The sequence below is a fragment of the Condylura cristata genome, unplaced genomic scaffold (genome assembly GCF_000260355.1).
Source record: "Condylura cristata isolate star-nosed mole 26May11 unplaced genomic scaffold, ConCri1.0 scaffold00003, whole genome shotgun sequence".
Taxonomy (NCBI): domain Eukaryota; kingdom Metazoa; phylum Chordata; class Mammalia; order Eulipotyphla; family Talpidae; genus Condylura; species Condylura cristata.
The window spans coordinates 30,340,773-30,353,563 of NW_004567104.1; the positions used below are offsets into that span (position 1 = coordinate 30,340,773).

Consider the following 12,791-nt stretch of genomic DNA (forward strand, 5'->3'; position numbering starts at 1 on the left):
CGTCTCTTTTCCTAAGACACTTAGAGACATTTCCTAGACTGTTTAATATATATTTATTTGCCTTTTTAAAAGGTATTTTTGTTTATATATTTTTTTATTTTTCCAAATTTTGCTTCCTACTTGCCTTCTTGGGAATCCTTTTTTTAAAAAGTAAATGTGTAATCATGGGAAAGAATGCTTAAAAAAGTCACAACTTTTTGTATATCATTAGTAGATTAAAGTAAGTGATTTTAAAAATTGTAAATTCATGTATTAAAAAAGCAAGAATAAGTAATGTAATAAAATGTGGGTTTCTGTCTTTTCCTCTTAACATACATCCCTTACAACTAAAAGAAAAACATCACTTTATTGATTTTTCTATTTATAATTTGGAAATTATGTTTCTTTATGAGCTCTACTAGAAGTCCTCTAAAAAGCAGACAATATAAGGGCACTGTAAGATTTGCTTAGAAAGTTAGAAACAAAAGTAGTATTACAAAATGACTTTGGCTTTTTAGCGTAATATTTTGTTATCTGAATTTTTAACAAGATAATGGGAGTTACTTTGTAATAGTAAATATAGTTCTGGTAGATTAAAAAGTTTTGATGTTCAATTTTGAAAAACTATAGCTTTACATGCAGTTGCAAAAAAAAATTAGAGTAGTCCCCTTTTATCCATGGGGGATACATTGCAAGACCCACTAACTAAATGCCTAAAACTGTAATATTATCACATCCTATATATTTTATGTTTTTTTTTTCCCAGTCTCACACACATACCTATGATAAAGTTTAATTTGTAAATCTGGCACATTAAAAAATTAACAACAATAACTAAAACACGAGAATAATAACAAATGTTATGTGAATGTGGCCTTTTTCTCTAATTCTCACAATATTCTTGTAGATAATGTATTGCGACTGTGGTAGACATTGGGTAATAGAAACTGGAAAGTTGAAAGGCAGATAAGGTGGAACTACTGGTATATGCAATAAATTCCCTTTTACCCACTTTCAAGGTTTAAAGTCCTTTCTGTCTTTTTTGCATCCTGATTGGCTGCTCTTCATAAATAACAATTTTTGGTTTAATTATGATTTTAGATTTATGATCATTTTATATAAAGTACAATTTTTAATAAAATCAAAATGAGAGATAGGAACTGAGTAGAGGGAGATACTGATTCAGACAAAAGTTCAGGGATAAGAAAGAAAAATAAAATAATAAAATCATTTAAAAAAATTGCATATTTAAAGTCTAGATTTAGTATTAGGCTAAAAGTCCCTATTGCTAACCTTATCTCTGGTCTGCTTTTCCGTTGCCCCTCATGGGTGCAGCCATGCAGGGTCTGCCGTGGGGGTAAGTGGCCCTGTCCAGCAGTGGGTGCGCAAGACCAAGAGGGCATCCGGGATGCAGACTTTGTTCTTTATGTTGGTGCTCTGGCCACCGAGAGGTGCAGCCATGAAAACATCATCTCTTATGCAGCTTATTGCCAGCAGGAAGCAAAAATGGACAGGTAACTTCTCCTGAGACTTACTTCCCAAGGCATAATACAGGAACTCTTAAAATAAATCACATTGTATTAGAATACAGAAAGTTTGCATAGGCTGGACTGCCTCCAGCAGTGAGAAATGCACACTGCCTGGATTTGGGATGTGGATGGTAGAGGCTGATAACAGGACTATTATTCATAACGTTATATCCATAACACTCCAGAAGAGAAGTTACTGTCAAGATATTTTCTTTCTAAGGAAATGCCTTTCTAGGGAAGTAATTTGGAGCTTAAATTTTAGCACTGATGTGTTAAAACTAGCATGTAAGGTATTAAAGATATGTTCATCTGCTTGTCATGTCATTTGATTTCTGCTGCTTTTAGCTAAATTTTCCCTTAAAAATTCAGAGTCCTTTTTCTTTAATTTACAGAAGTGTTTCCAAAACAAGTTTACAGTGAGGCAACCTCGAAATCAAAAGTAATTATTTTGGCCTCCCTGGTGGCACAGGAGTTAAAGGCTCACCTATCAAGCTATCACTAGCCACTGCAGCATGAGTTCAATTCCCAGCTAGGGAGCTGAACCATATGGCATAGCAGACCTCTCCTGACCCGCCCGCTGCTCTCCTCAGCAATGTATTTCAGTAGATCTTCCTGTTCTGCTCCCCACTTTGTCTCTGGTGAATCTTCTCACCTCTGCCCCAGACCCCAGTTCTTGTATGTAAAAATAATAAATCTTTAAAAAGAAAGAAACCATATGGATTGAACATCTTCACACACACGCACACGAACACACATACTCGTTTTGAACACACTGTTAAAAGGCCTCTTTTAAAAAGTGAAACTTTTTACATTGTAAAAACAGTGCACATTTTTCCATATTTGTTTAAAAGTCTTCTGTTTGTACAAAAATGTGCTCAGGAAAAAATAAAATAAAATAATTAGGCTCACCATCCGTGCCACTTTGCCTAGTACAAGTCTTGTTTTAATACTGAAAGCTCCTTACTCCTGGGCAAACTGGAATGGCTAGTCACTGTAAAAGTAAAGCACACCAAATTACTGAGAGTAGTTACCTCTAATAGAATGGGTTAGAAAAAATTTTCTCTTTTTTATTTGTACATTTCAATGTTGTTTGGATAGGTACTTTTTTACAATTAGCTTTTATTACTTTTTATTTATGCACTATCAGTGACTATAACAGTTCTCATTTACATATGTTTTCCGTATCTGGGGAGAGGTTTTGGTTTCTTCTCAGGAGAATGTTGATGATGGAAGAAAGATTGGTATCTTTGAACAAAACATACCTTAAAAACTGCTCTATTACTTTAATTCATTTCCTGACTGAGTACCCAGTATGTTGCCAGCAGACTAGGTGAACAAATAGACACCTGTGCCTAGCTCCTAGAACTCAGACATTGTGAGGGTGACAAGTACTGGTAAAATAGATTGGCGAATAATTCCGTGATATCAAAATGTAATAAAAACCTCTTAGAAAGAAGGGTACTGCAACAAAAGAGGGAAACATTTAGACTAATTGTCAAAGAAGGCCTCTTTTAAAAAGTGAAACTTATATTTTAACTGAAGCATTGATAGACATCCAGCCTAAATGTTGATAGACTTCAGCCAAAGAGCTTACATTAGAAATAAACCATGTGGATTGTTGTGGTTAGAAACCACTTTAGTGATCACTTATGTTGGAGGATGAGAGCTTAAAGGATGCTAAATGTTTTGTTTTAAATGTTACAGGAAGTTCCTGAAAGGGTTTAAGCCTAGCCGTGACATTCATTTTATATTTTAGAGGTAGCAGTGTGTATGTAATTGTAGTGTTTGTTGTAGTCCTTGAGTCTCATTATCAACATCGTTCAAAAAATATTTCTAATGATATATAATTGACTGAATGTTCCAATAATTTTTAAGTTCACTCTTTACTGCTTCATTATAACACATTTAAATTCAACAAACTGTGCATATCTAGTATGTAAAATTGTATGAATTTTGACATGTATACATGATACAATGGCTTTTAAAGGTAAAAAATAATTGAGGTCACTGTGGCTCTGTTTTGGGAACTCATACTTTTTCCAAGTGTGTATTTTCAATTTTGAAGAAATTATGCATCCTGAATTTTTTTTTACTTATGTAAAGCAAATGCCTTTGGAAATAGATGACAGATTTGGTGTGGTTTGTGGTAGTTCTGTGGTAAAATATTAAGATGGTACTAGGAGAAAGAACATTGAGTTTCCTTATTATTTTTTGCCACTCCCTTAGAAAAGACACAGGTAGTAGAAAAGAGACAGGTAGTAGATACACAGTGGAGCTGAATTACTCTAGGTCCTAGGCGGTTCCTGAATTATAAGGTTCCAGGTGCAAAAAGAGATAGAGAATTGCATAGATTCTAGAAAATGTAGAATATGAAGGAAGAGAGAAAGATAAGAATCTTTATGTGGATGAATGGGGAAAAGGTAATAATGAGACTGAGATAACAATTCTTAGCAAATTTCAGCAACATGAATGTCTTGCTTATTGTCCTATTTCATAACTGGTTCTCCCAACTACTTGTCCGTCCCTGTGCTGTAAACATAGTGAACTGTTAAAGTCAACTGTAGATTTTATGAGTAAAATAATATTAGAATTTGAGTTTTTTAGTTCATTCTTGTTTGGAGCACACACTGGACATATTTTGAAGACTCACACTAGAATATAATTGACTGTATTCTCTTATGGATATGTATGTTCAATAGTCGTGCCATAGAAAAAAAGGTTTATGTCTTCAAAGTAAATGATAGTAGAAATTAAGATATTATGGTACAAAGAGGCATTTTGATATTTAGCAGATTTTTCTCACCTAGGGCAGTTTTTGATAGAAAAATATAGGTTAGTATTACAATAGTTAGCAAATATCATAATATGTATTCTTCTGAAATACAATTTAAAAATTAATGTCTATTTTAACAGGCCTATTGCGGGATATGCTAACCTGTGTCCAAATATGATCTCTACCCAGCCTCAGGAATTTATTGGAATGCTGTCCACAGTGAAACATGAAATTATTCATGCCTTGGTAAAATTTCCTGCTAACTACTAATTCTTCCTTTCATGATTTGATTTTCTGTTTAGTATGTGCTCATCTTGATGTTTTTACTATTATTTTAAGATTATGTGGTTTTTAGGTTCCTTTTCACTATATATAGTGTGTGTACTTGGAATACTAGTTAAGCCGTCAGGAATGTGAATGCTAAGAAAAGTTTTAAGGTTAATAGGGTGAAAAAAATGTACATTTAGATTATTGCAAAGAATGAGGCAAATTGGGCCTCCCTAGTGGTACTAGAGGTTAAGACTCAGCACTGTCAAGCTGTGGTCAGCCACTGCAGCATGAGTTTCATCCCCAGCCAGGGAGCTGAGCCACATCACATGGCAGAGCTCTCCTGTCTCACCCACTGCTCCTCTTGGCAGTGTATTTCAGTCTGTCTGCCTATTCTGCATCCCTCTCTGTCTCTGGTAAACTCCTTTACCCTCCACCCACCTCTGGTCATCACCCCAGTTCTTATATGCATAAATAAATTAAAAATAAATCTTAGAAAAAAAAGAATGTGGCAAATCATGTTAGATTATGTTTTACATATTCAGTGAATTGCATATGAAAAATAATTTAAACTTTCTTAGCTGACTTCATTATGTATCCTTTGTATTGAAGAGGTTAAAGAAGAAATACAGAAATAAAACAATAATCTGGACTCCATTAATCATTTTGGCAAGCCTTGAATGACAGACTGTAGTTATATAAGCAAAGATATTTGACAATAAATTAGTTGATAATTTATGATTACTATTCATTTATTATTAAACATTTCATTCTTACAATACTTAATGTATAAAACATATGTAAAGCATAATTACAAAGTCCTTCATTATAGTAATTAGATTAGAAAAGAAATCTCACTTATGAAAGTTATTAGAGGTTTTTTTTCTCATTTGAGAGGGAAGGGAATGGAATTTGAATAATTTTATTTAAACTACCTGTTATCTAATTAAAATTGAAGATTTCTTAATAATGTAACAGATTTCCCCCACTGTCCAAAAGTAAAACATTCCTATTTTGTATGATTTGGTAAGTTAGTTTTTGGATCTGCAAATGCTGCATAATTTTTTCATGTAAATTAATGATTATCAGGGGACCTCCCTGGTGGCACAACAGATTAAAGCCCAGCAATACAAAGCTAGCTGCAGCCGCTTTAGCATGAGTTCGATCCCTGGCCAGGGAGGTGATCCACATGGTGTGGCAGACCTCTCCTGTCTCACCTGCTGCTCCCCTCAACAGTGTACTTTATCAGTCTGCCTGTTGTGCTCCCCACTCTGCTTCTGGTGAATCCTCTTACCACCTCTGCACCTCTGGCCTGTACTCCAGTTCTGAATGCATAAATAAATAAAATTATTAAACAATATATTAATTAATTAACCAATTAGTTAATGATAATCAGGCCTCCCTGGTGGCCTAGGGTTTAAGTATCAGTGCTTCCTCCACAAAGGTCCACCACCAAAGGCTGAGTCTGATGCCAGTCCCAGGAACTAACCCACATGGCACAGCAGAACTTGGCCTGTTTCACCTGATGTTGCCCTCAGCAGTGTATTTCAGTAGATCTGCCTGTTCTTCAATTCTGCTCCCCATTCTGGCTCTGGTGAATCCTCTCATATCCACCCCCCCTCCCTAAACAAACTCTGGCCTGCACCCTGGTTCTGTGCAAAAATACTTTCTTTTTCTTAAAAAAAAAAAAACAAAAAAACAGTGGTTATAGTGTTCCAATTATCTCAACACCAGTAGAACCATAGTGAGCATTTTAACGTGTCCAGCCCAGTCTTTTTTTCCCTGAGTGTATACACACACACACACACACACACACACACACACACACACACTTCAGGTATTGATGTATAAAATGTGGACTTTGAGATAAAAGTCTGAATTTTTTTTCCAAATGTGTTTATTGAAGTTAGTTTATATCATTGTATCTGCTTTGGAGTTATAGGTTCAAATCTCTACACATGTTTATTTTCACACCATGCCATCACTAGTAGCCTCAAAAGCCACCCTGTTTTGGGGCCTTTGCCTACCCTACTCCCACTTCACTACCCTTCTCTTTAGGTTGTCTTAGTTTTATAGTCAGAGTATTAAGAGTTTGTTATTGATTTGGTTTTGAATGACCCTTTGTTATGTTTCTCTGTATTCACATAAAAGGGAGACCATCTGGTGTTTGTCTTTCTTCTTCTGACTTATTTCATTTAGCATTATCCTCTCCATATTCATCCATATTGTAAATGGCAAGAGTTCATCTCTTTTTATAACTGGGTAGTATTCCTACACGTGTGTGTACATTTGTCTGACCTATTTCTCTGTTTTTGGGCATTTAGGCTATTTCCATAACTTAGCTATTTTAAATAGTTCTACAGTGAACATAGAATTACATATATATATCCCTTCAAATTAGTGTTTTTATACTGGTAGATATAAAGAACTGAGTTTTAGTGGGTGCTCTTAGGAGTACTCTTGACCTTCCACCCCCCACTCTAAACGGCATTGTACTTTTTCTTAATAGCAGCCATCCCCTGGATACAGCTGTAGAATCCAGTAAATTTATATGAAGACGATCAAATGTGAAAACACATTCTAAACAAATAAATGTATTGTCTGTGCCGACACCAAAGAATGTCTTTGTTACCATTATTTTTGGTTTCCTCACAATTACCTCAAGTTAATGGAATTTAAAATATATTAATGTGAAGCTCTTCATTGTCCCAATTCTATTATAAGAGAAAATCCTATAGGGTTATTTGCATGTTGCTTTTATATGATAACATTAGTGTTCTTATTTGATAATGGCATATTTTTATATTGTAATCAGACATGACATTTTCACTTTGAGGCATTTTGAACTTTTCTTACAGGGTTTCTCTGCTGGACTATTTGCATTCTACCATGATAAAGATGGAAATCCTCTTACTTCAAGATTTCCAGATGGTCTTCCACCTTTTAATAATAGGTATTCAATGTTTTTTGTTCTTTTAAATTATAGTTAAATTCTAGTGACCTTATGGCTAGCCTACGAGGATTGTAGCTTAACAAAGATAAGATGTAACAGGTAGATTAATTATAGATGAATTAATTGATATACAGGAAGCTTAGTGACTGGTCAAAGAGCCAGGATTTTCTTGCCAGGCAGAGCTCTTTCCCACCACATTGCAACTGCTGTTCGTTTAGTGTATGGTCAGAATTTGGAAAAATATGGCTTGGTTATATTTTGGGTTTATTAATCATTATTGCTTGTAAATGGCAATATTTGCTTGCTAACTGACTTAGTTAGCACTTAGTTAGCAGGAGGATTAGATCTCTAATCTAGAAGATTAGAGCTTAAAATAAATTATCAATAAATACGAAGGAATTTACTAAGACTTTTGTACAGAGCTGTAACCATTTGTATGTATTTGTATTAAAAGTGTCTAAATTAAGCATTTCTGCAAAAAGACATTTAAGACTGTACATGGGATTTTTATTAACAGCCAAAAAATAGAAACCACCCAAAGATTTGTCAATAGTAGATTGAGTAAAAAATTATATAGTATGGCCCTCCCTGGTAGCACAACAGGTTAGGAGGCAGCACTGCAAGCTGGTGGCAGCTGCCTCAGTGAGTTTGACCCCTGGCCCCGGAGGTGATCCATATGGCACGGCAGACTTCTCCTGTCTCACCCACTACTCCCCTCAGCAGTGTACTTCGTCAGTCTACCTGTTCTGCTACCCACTGTTTCTGGTGAAGCCTCTCACCGCCCCTGTATCTCTGGCTTGTACCCCAGTTCTGTTTGAATAAATAAATAAATCTTTAAAAAAAATTATATAGTACTATAATTGAAAACTAACAAGCACTACAAAAGAACACACTGTTGGTACATGCAAAAATGTGTGTGAATGTCAAAGATAAATGTTGAGTAAAAGAAGTCAGATAGTATTATTTGTATTGGGGTCGAAAAAAGATAACAGCAGAGACAGATTGATGGGCAGGCTGTTAAATATCACAAAGATTGAGTACACATTGGGAAGGAGCATGAGGACATCTTCCAGGGATGCTGACATTGTTCTGTTTACCAGAGTAGTTGGTATGGATGTATAATAAAAAGTTAGACCTTACACTTAACACTTGTTTACTTTATGTGTATTTTACTATACTTACAAAGATCTCTATTAAAATAACCAGAATTAAATTATTATTAAAGCAGATAATACTATTTTCATGTGAAAAACCAAAATTCTAATGTAGAAATAGATGTTTTCCATACTAGATTGTGTTTGGTGGTATGGGAAAAGCCTGGCATTTCCTTAAGAGTTATGGTCTTAATGGAAAAACATAAAGTGATACAGGCATCGTTTACAAAATGATGTAGATAAAGAGGAAAGATCCACCAAAACACAAGAACCATTGGTAAGCTGACATTATTCTACTTTCTTACATTGAGAGTAGTCATCCAAAGTAGGACATCTTACAGTATAATTGAGGATCTTAGGGGTATAAGTTATTAGACACACATAATTGGATTTAGCCCTAATGTGATTATTTAGGGAAAGGATTAATCGTGAATGTGAAGTATGAGTAGTGAAGAGGTACTGGAGTGTTTAAAAAGATACAACTATTTTCTTGCTGACTTTGTTCACTGTTACATTTAAACATACTTACCATGGAAAAAGAATTAAAAATACCCTCTCTAAGGCATGGGTAAATAAATATCTGAAACAACAGTAGCATCTTACTGATGTATATTGGTGTACAGATGTTCAGTGCATAATTCTTTTAGCATATGTTTAAAATTTTCATTAAATAATTGTAGGATCTCTGTATTTTGTTCTGTAGGGAAGAATGAGAGATTCATAGGGTTCATGGTAGAAGTCACCTAGGGAAAAAATCAGAGAAAATGATTTAGGTTATAGGGAGAATTGAAAATTATTCTCCAAAGGTAAGTGAGTGACTTTTTATCACTTTACCAATACTAGATATTGTAGGGTTTTTTCTTTAAAGCCAATCTGATGAGTAAATGATGGTAATTCATTGTACTTACAGATCTACTAGTGAAGTTTTAGTCATGTGCATTCTCTTTTTATTGTATTGTTTTCTTTGTCTAATCTGTAAGGCTATTTTTTCCTTCCTGTTCACTTGTAGGAGATCTTTATAATAAAGGATATTCTTTTTCATGTTTATTGAAAGTATTTTCCCATTTTGTGATCTTTTTATTATTTCATTTAGCATGTTTTTGTCAAATGTTTTAAAATTTCATATTATTATTTTTCCTTTATTATTTAATAATGTTTCTGCCCACCAAAAGTTATAAAAAATGATCTTAAATTTCTTCTAGTGAAGTATCATTTGAAAAAAGATTTTTTTTTTAAGATTTATTTATTTATGCATGTAGAACTGGGTACAGGCCAGACATGCAGCGTGGAGAGCAGCACAGGCAGATCGACGAAGTACATTGCTGAGGGGAGCAGCAGGGGCATCAGGAGAGGTATTCCGTACCTTGTGGGTCACCAGTGGAGCTGGGCATGGAACTCACAATGAGGCTGCGGCCAGCTTGCAGTGCTGCATCCTAACATGTTAGCCACCAGGGAGGACCCCATCTCTTTATTCTTAATCGGCAAGATATTGATAATCTTATAAAGTTGTTGAAAATATTAAATGAAAGAATACTATCAAGTTCTTTGGGTAGACTTAGTACAAAATAAACTCAAATATTTTAATTTGTATTTCAATATTTGTATAAAGTATTTTATAAACACTTGTATTTAAAACAGTGGTGAATTTGTAAAAATGACTTTTTATTTTTTAATTGCAGTCTTGGATTATATCAGTGGAGTGATAAAGTAGTTCGAAAGGTAGAAAGATTATGGAATGTTCGAAATAATAAGGTAGTGCCTCACACTGTGTATCTCCTAGTAACACCTCGTGTTGTGGTAAGTATTGCTGAATCTCTTTCTGTCTCATAAAGCATTTGCTCTTTTCCTTCATTATTGTCCTTTATTTTTTTTTAAAGATTTATTTATTTATGCATACAAGAACTGGGGTACAGGCCAGAGGTGCAGGAGCAGTGAGAGGATTCACCAGAGACAGAGTGGGGAACAGAACAGGCAGATCGAGTAAATTACACTGCTGAGGGGAGCAGCAGGCAGTTCTGCTGTGCCATGTGAGTCACCTCCCTGGCCAGGGATCAAACTTGTGCAGCAGTGGCTGCAGATCGCTTCATAGTGCTGCACTTTAACCCATTGTGCCACCAGGGAGGGCTCCATTGTCCTTTTTTTAAAAAAAAATTAAGATTTAAAAGATTAGAAAAATCTTTTTTAAAAGATTTATATAAAAGATGTGTTTTAAGTGCTTCCCTGGTGGTGCAATGGGTTAAATCGAAGCACTATAAGGCTATCCACAGCCACTTAAGAATGTTCCCTTTTCTTATCAAAATAATTCTTTAATTTCTACTTTATTATAATATATGCAGTGTGATAAAATGTTTGCTTTTATCTTATTACACTTTTGTTGTATTTGTATTTTTTCCTGGTTTTTAGGATGAAGCCAGAAAACATTTTAACTGCCCAATTTTGGAAGGAATGGAACTTGAAAATCAAGGTGGTATGGGCACTGAGCTCAACCATTGGGAAAAGCGATTATTAGAGGTAAGTTTACTTTAAAAATTGCTAAACATTTATTTCTCTTTGATAAAAGCAATTCTTTTTTTTTTTAAGATTTATTTTTATTTATTTGTGCATACAGAACTGGGGTACAGGCCAGAGGCCCAGGGGCAGTGAGAGGCTTCACCAGAGAAACAGAGTGGGGTACAGAACAGGCAGATCTATGAAGCACACTGCTGAGGGGAGCAGCGGGCGGGTCAGGAGAGGTCTGCCACGCCATGTGGTCACCTCCGGGGCAGGCAGGAATCGAACTATGAGGAAGTGGCTTCAGACTCTCAGTGCTGTGCTTTAACCCGCTGCTCCTCCAGGGAGGGCCAAAAAAGCAATTCTCACTTGTAGAAATTTTCCGATGGAATAATAAGTTATAAAGTAAAAAGTTTAAAAAAAAATCTCTTTTCAACTACCTAGCTCCACTTTTCAAATGTAACCACTGTTTTTAGTTTTTTATATAACCTTTCAGAAATGGTATTATATTAAATCATGTATATGTAACCAATATATTTGGGATCGTAGGGATTAGGTCTGACACTCAGCCTACAGTTGAAAATCCACACATAACTTTTGGTTCCCCCCAAAATTTGATTACCAATAGCCTACTACTACTCGATATAAAAACCTAACAATTAATATAGTTGATTAACATATTTTGTATGCTATGTGGCTTTTATGCTGTATTCTTATAATAAACTAGAAAGTAGAAAATGATAGAAAAATCATAAGGCATATGATTTATTGATACCAAAAGTTTATGTAATCTGTTATAAGAAATCCATGTGTAACATTGACCCACTCAATTCTAACCTGTGTTGCTGTAAGGTACATCTGGTTTTTAGCGGGTTCATACTTTCATAAACTTTTTCTCTTAATGATGTGTCCTTCACATCTTTCCAGGGCAGTACTGGTTCTTCTGCCATAATGCAATGTGTGCTCTTCTGAATAATTCTTTAAAATTGAGTACTAAAAATAACAAGGCTCATGGTAAAAATAAATAGCAACGTACAAAACAAAACCAATAAGTAACAAAGTACTAGTTCAATTTAAAACGTCATGTAAAAATAAGCTCTTTTATTTAGTATTTCTTTACCTTAAAAAACAACAAAAAACAGTGGTGGCTGGAGGGGGATGTGTAAATACAGGTAATGGAGCAAGAGTGAGATATACAAACATTAGAGGGAATCGTGCAATAAGCGCTTCCACTTACCCCACTGAACTAATGGGGAGACCATGGAGTGAACTAGTATCATGTAATTAGCATTTCTCTTTTTGACTGTACTTGACTGTTTTATTATACTTTGTAATTTGCGATTATTATCCATTGCACAAATTATTAAAATTCTGGGGGAATCATTATGAACCAATTTAATTTCCATTATACTGATGCTATTTCTTTATTTACCAGTCTCTCACATGAGTTCATTGATATTACAAAAGCATGCACTCCCTTCTCACAAGTAGCTTAGTTGCCAAAACTCCAGTTTAACTGCCAGAACTTTTTTTTTTATTACAAAGTTTATTTTTACATCATTTTGCACATTTTTTTTTTTCATCTCAATTGTAATCCCCACGGGTTTCCCATCACCAAATCACCCCTGTGCCACCACCATAGTCCC

General features: G+C 34.8%; 1 protein-coding gene across 2 annotated transcripts in view; it reads left to right on the forward strand.

Moving 5' to 3' along the window:
* Positions 1–12,791, forward strand: part of LMLN (leishmanolysin-like (metallopeptidase M8 family)) — a 39,448-nt gene that overhangs the window by 7,403 nt on the left and 19,254 nt on the right. For both annotated transcript variants that reach the window (XM_004675139.2, XM_012734281.1), the window contains 5 exons: positions 1,315–1,493; positions 4,422–4,527; positions 7,407–7,501; positions 10,335–10,452; positions 11,059–11,166. In XM_004675139.2, the coding sequence (XP_004675196.1) occupies positions 1,315–1,493; positions 4,422–4,527; positions 7,407–7,501; positions 10,335–10,452; positions 11,059–11,166 (606 nt within the window). The remainder of the gene's footprint in view (positions 1–1,314; positions 1,494–4,421; positions 4,528–7,406; positions 7,502–10,334; positions 10,453–11,058; positions 11,167–12,791) is intronic.